Source organism: Alosa sapidissima, chromosome 10 (assembly GCF_018492685.1).
Source record: "Alosa sapidissima isolate fAloSap1 chromosome 10, fAloSap1.pri, whole genome shotgun sequence".
Lineage (NCBI taxonomy): Eukaryota > Metazoa > Chordata > Actinopteri > Clupeiformes > Clupeidae > Alosa > Alosa sapidissima.
In genome coordinates, this window is record NC_055966.1 from 8,181,644 (window position 1) to 8,187,643 (window position 6,000).

Below are 6,000 nucleotides of genomic sequence, written 5' to 3' on the forward strand. Positions count from 1 at the left end.
TATGGAACACACACACACACACACATTCTCTCTCTCTCTCTCTCTCTCTCTCTCTCTCTCTCTCTCTCTTTCTCTCTCTCTCTCTCTCTCTCTAACACACACAAAGCATCTTGCCATCCCCTCTTCAAGACTGCTGTACTCAGTGTTGTGTGTAGGCTTCTCTCACACTCTCACGCACACACACACAAACACACACATTTCTTTAATGCACCCCTTGAACAGTCATGCATATGCACACACACACACACACACACACACACACAGAGAAATGGCACGTGCAGGGAGAGAGGCTGTGTGTGTTGTCTGTGTGTGTGTGTGTGTGTGTATGTGTTGGCTGCCTGCTTTTCTTGCCAGAGCGTGTTAATCCGCTTGACTGCAGATCCCAATCAGGGGAGAGTGAAGGAAAGAGAGAGAGAGAGGGGGGGCGAGTGTTAACGGAGCGAGATGGATATCGAGAGAAAAGACATAGATAGAGATCGAGAGAAAAAGGGAGAGAGAAAGCGGAAGACATATGGGGGAGAGGCAGCGCTAACAAGAGGAGATGGATATCGAGAGGAAGAGCGTGAAAAAGTCTGAATCGGGGTGGGGGGTCAGGCAGAGGGAGGAGGAGGAGGAGGAGGAGGAGAAGAAACGAGGGATGCCCTTTTGTTAAGCGGCTCAAGGAGGGAGGATCTTGCCTCAGCACCATGGTGCTGTGGGCGGCTTAAGGACTTTGCCACTGGCCAGGTTTCAGCTCCCTGTGCTGTGCTGCAGGTCTCGGTGATACACCGCACAGACGATCACTCTCATGGCCCAGCGTAGGACGCCACTAGGACCAAACTCACTTCTGTAAAAATAAAGAAACCAGTTTCACCAAGCAAAATGCAAAATGCACCTGGTGATCTCTTCTAGCCTGTGGACCTCTACCTTTGCAGTACTGAATGCTGAGAATGTGTGAGAAACATTCTCACACATTCTCATTCTCACACATTCTCATTCTCCCCCCCCCCCCCCACACACACACACCGTTACCCCACCATCTTCTCAATTGCCCTGACACACGCCCCTCCCCTGGGGCTAATCCTGCTTTGCCATGTCAAACAAATTCCTCCTGCTCCCCCCTCTATGACCGGCATTTCCCCCAAGCACTAATCTGCACTGGGCAGACGGAGAGAGAGAGAAAGAGAGAGAGACAGACAGCGACAGAGGGAGAGAGAAAGACAGGAGGGCAGACAGGGGCTACCGATGTGTTACGTCTGGGAGGTCACGACCCCTAGCGCTCACCCCACCCACCTAGTGGTGCGACGTGAGGCCCTAAACCTCCCAGTAGCATACACACAATCTGATCAGATTAATATTCTGTGTCATTGTGTTAAGCTCAGGAAGTATCAGCGGTATTATCCTTGTTGTCCTGTGAGTAACATAGACGTGGGGAGACGGCACGGCATGTGCCTCACCCATGGCTTTGGCTTTTTTTTTTTTTTTTTTTTTTTTTAAGTAGCCTACCCCAAAGCTCTTGTTTTTACTTGTTTTGGTCTCACTTTTAACAACCCACTGGGGACTGAAGCTCTTCTAAATATGACCAGTTTGTGACCAAAAGTTTTTTTTGTGTTTTTTTTTTCTCTCCCCTACTGGGAAGTGTGGCCTAGTTGGGCCTAACGCCGTGGCTCCTGAGCGGCGCGGCCCAGTGCAGCGCTCCTGATGTGACAGGGCGGTGATAGCCTCCCTCGCTCCCTCCATTAGCCACATGCATAAGTCATGGCCCGTTGGGGGCACAGGCCCTTTTAAGGGGTGTGTAGCGCTGGCGCCAAAGTGCGCTCTCTCTCTCTCTCTCTCTCTCTCTGTTCCTCTCTTCCTCTCACTACCCCACCTCACCTCTATCAGCCTCTCCTGTTAAGAGTAGTTTTCCCTCTCTTTTGAGGTAGATTTTTCTTTCCATCATTCTCTCTTTGTTAATGTTTTTTCCTTTCTGTAATTTCTGTCTTTTTCTGTCTGTCTCTATCAATCTTGCCTTTCTCAACTTTCTCGCTCCCCATTCCATTTTCTTCTCTCTCTCTCTCTCTCTCTCTCTCTTTTCATTCTATCATCTGTGCTTCTGTTGATATTTCTGTCTTTCTGTCTTCTGGTCCTTCTTCCTCCTCATCCTCCTCCTCATCCTCCTCCTCTCTGGCCATGCTCTTCCCAGACACACACAGACCCCCCCCCCCCCCACACACACACACCCACAAAATCCACGCTGTATGCTGAACTGCAAATGGGACGTGACATTACATGCAGACACAGGGCTGCCCGGCTCACCCCCTACTCCTCTCAGTCCAGAGAGAGAGAGAGAGAGAGAGAGAGAGAGAGAGAGAGAGAGAGAGAAAGCATTTAAAAAGAGGCTTGAGAATTGGAGGGAAAGAGGAAGAGAACAAGAGCGAAAGAGAGGGAGATAGAGAGCAGGGCAGAGGAGGACATGGATGAGTCAGGCGGGAGCCGTGGGAAGATTCTGTCAGGAGGATGAGAGGAAGAGAGAGAGAAAGAGAAAGAGAGAGAGAGAGAGAAACCAGGCAAGGAGAAAGACCAGGATGGCCTGAGCTCAAGAATGCAGAGCGAGGGGTCTCTCTCATAACGGCGAAAGAGGGAGAGGGAAAAATGGAGAACTAGTGAAGGTGAGAAGGAGAAACCGAAGGAGAAGGATCAGGATCGAATCAGCAAGATTGCAATGAACAAGAGCAATGGGAGAAAGAGTGAGAGAGACATGGGGGGGGGGGGATGAGACAGAGGGAGAGAGAGGGAGAGAGAGAGGAAGGAGAGAGAGAGAGAGAGAGAGCGCACTAGAGCGCGAGAGCAGGAGAGAGGGAGAGGATAGGGCGAGAGGGCCAGAGGGGGAGGGGCGGAGGAGCGAGCGCTGCAGCCAGTCACAGTCGGAGCCGCTCTGCGGGGGAATCTTACCCTGGCAACACAATAGAAGGCGCACTTGAAAGTGAGTGTGCCAGTGGGGAAGAGGTGCGCAGGGACAGGTGAACAGATGGAGCTGACCGCGAGACAAGCTGATCAGCTGACCGACTCCCCTCGCACGGACGTGTGTGTGTGTGTGTGATAGATAGATAGATACTTTATTGATCCCCTGGGGAAATTCAAGCAATTCAAGTGTGTGTGTGTGTGTGTGTGTAAGCAAGCATGTGTTTTTTGGCACCATTACTACTGTAAATGGGAATATACACAATGTCTGAAACAAATGTTAAGGTGAATAAACATTTACTGTATGCATACACATGCACTGTATGAATACTGTACATGTTATTCCTCAACAGCATATCATAACTAAAGAAGTCTCTAAATAAGAGGCTGCGAGGAAAGGTTTATTTTGTTGAAAGCAAGCAATGATTTGCCTCTGTGCTGCATTAAAAGCTTATTTCAGTGCAGCTGTGAAAGCCATATGATAGCACGTATGCTTTTTTTCAGGATTAGCCATTGGACTCAATCAAAGGAGCACTGATTGTTGTAGGAGCAGGATTGCAGTGGTTTAACATATCACAGAGGCCGAGTATGATCTCTCAGTGCATCAACCGGCTCAGTTTTTAAAACTTTGATTTGCACAAAGCAAAAGAATACTCCACTTTTGACTAGCATTTTTCCCCCTACTATTTGATGATGAGGGCCCCAACCCAACCAGCAAAGCTCCTTACTGGGAAAGCCTGTTTTGAAAATCCTCTCAAAATAAGACCCTGTTTTCTGTGGCGAAGCTCCTGAGCAAACTCCACTCTGAGCTTTCCTCTCCTGGTGTGAAGCCTCTGTTCTCATGTTCATGTGCAGAAGGTTGTTTTTTTTTTATATATACGTCACAGCACAAAACCTGACTCACTCACACTGCATTTGAAGTTAAAGTTTCTGACAGTATGTTTTGGAAAAAAAAAAATATTTATCTTGACGATATATGATTATAAATAGCTGTTGTTTAGTACAGTAAAGGATGAGTAACCATTTTAGGATTCCTAAAAGGGTTCAAATCTGCAATGCTCATCGCTACATTACTTGTCAATGAAAAGACTCCAGCTTAAAAATGAGAACATGTGAAAATGAAAAATGTCCCTCCTCTCCCCCTCTCCTTGTTTTTTTAAATGTTTAAAGACGTTGCGAAAGAAAGGCTTTAATGGTTGCAACAGCCCTGAGCCCGATGGCGAGGACTCCATTGACCAAAGCCCATTAAACGAGGACAAGTACCGCAAGAGTGAGGAGCTGGACATCCTCTTCAAGAGATATGGCGTGAGTACCCGGCACCTAACTATTTCTCTACCTTGCTAACCTTCAATCCTCTCTCTCTCTCTCTATCTCTCTCTCTCTGCTTCTCTCTTTTCTGTCCCCCCCCCGCTTTCTCCCTCCCTCTTTTTCTGTTCTCCCTGGAACGCAAAAGGCTCTGAACAAGAAAGAGCAGCGCGACTCTGAGAGCCCAGAGCCAGAGGAGCCGTTCTCGCTCACCCCGCGCACTGAGGAGAAATACAAAAAAATTGACGAGGAGTTTGATAAAATGATGCAGAGCTATAGGCTGTCAGTGAGTACCCGCGCGGCTGCCCCTGTGGCCACGGCAACCAACAACAAATAAACAAGCAAGCAACTACAACAACGACTCACAGAGCACCCGCCTCCCCCTTTCCAACCCACCTACCACAACCCCCCCACCCCACCCACCCATTTCTCACCGCCTCCTCCTGCTCCCTTCCCCCCACTCTTCACCCCCCCCCCCCCCCCCTCACTAAATGTGTGTGTCTGGGCAAGGAGAGGAAGAAGGAGAGGTTGAGGGGTTTGGTCGGCCACTCTCAACGAGGTTTACACAGACGGGGCAAATTCAATTTCGAATGGCTCCGTCTAGCTAGATGTTTTCTTTTTTTATTATTATTATTATTATTATTATTATTATTATTATTATTAGAAAAAAACTACAAATCCTTGGCGTGTCCAATATGTTTAATGGCCTGACCTGCTCCTGACTTTGCTCTCTTGTCCTCGTCGGAAAATAACTCCATATGTTCCCATTAATTCCATCGCCGTTCCATTAGGACTTTGTTTTGTCAGATGGATGCCGGTCTCGTTGTTGGAAGCTGAAACGGCCATAACTGGAGCTGAGGATGAGCAGCCTGGAAAGAGCTCTTTGGAAGAGAGGAGGTTTAGGCAGCTGCAGCTCCAATGGCACCGGAACAGGCAGGCTTTAGCCAGATGTGCGTTAGCCGGGGCCAGATGTGGTTTTCTCCTCCAGCCAGGTTTATCGTCTCTCTATGCAACAATGGCTTGCAGAGTAGAGATTCCGGCTCGTTCTGAAACAAACAAAAATCGTGGGAAAAATTCCTAGTTCCATGCAATCCTGATACCCTCAAGTATCTTTTGAATCAATCATCTCAGAGTTTATAGGAGAAAGTTCATAAACAATGCAGAAAATGAAAATAAAGAAACCGCACAAATATTTAAACTGAACAGTCCTTTCCAGCGGGAATTTTCAGGATAGTCCCAAAATGGCCACAACTTCGGACAGTTGTCGATAGCAGGCCTTTGACTCAGTCAAACCAGCTTAGTGAAAAAAAAAAAAAAAAAAAGGGAGACCCGCTCCGCCTCCAACGCTGTCTATCTCCTGGTCCTCTCCCTCTCGGCCTCTCTCTCTGCCCGCACACACACCCTGACCTGACCCCTCCCTGGCGACGATGAGGGGGGGAAACTGAAGCATACAGCACCAATCTGTCCCGCAGGCGTGTGATCCCTGGACTGCGCTGACCCCAGCTCTGTATGGCCCCGGCCATAACACAACCCAAGTCAGCCTTCTCTCTCTGTAGCAGTGGGTAGGAGCAGCACAGGGCTCAGTTTGGGACACCAACTCCCCAGATTAGGGCTACAGTGTGGGTTGGAGTCGTTTTTTGATGATGAAAGGCAATCTTTTAGTGTTTCATGCTAGCTGTGATTACACTGTTGTTGTGTGCCAGATTGTGGGATTGGCAGTGTTTTTCTATGTTTCCCTCTGGTGTTTGTAACACACTGAATAGTCCAGAGGTG

General features: G+C 48.5%; 1 protein-coding gene across 12 annotated transcripts in view; it reads left to right on the forward strand.

Annotated features, from left to right (window-relative positions):
* Window positions 1-6,000, forward strand: part of mef2d (myocyte enhancer factor 2d) — a 60,972-nt gene that overhangs the window by 33,028 nt on the left and 21,944 nt on the right. For 8 of the 12 annotated variants that reach the window (XM_042106013.1, XM_042106011.1, XM_042106009.1 and 5 more), the window contains one exon: window positions 4,376-4,513. The exons of 1 other annotated variant lie outside the window; for it this stretch is intronic. In XM_042106013.1, the coding sequence (XP_041961947.1) occupies window positions 4,376-4,513 (138 nt within the window). Of the gene's footprint in view, window positions 1-4,092; window positions 4,228-4,375; window positions 4,514-6,000 lie in introns of all 12 variants that reach the window. 3 more of the 12 variants (XM_042106012.1, XM_042106017.1, XM_042106020.1) reach the window with 1 other exon arrangement.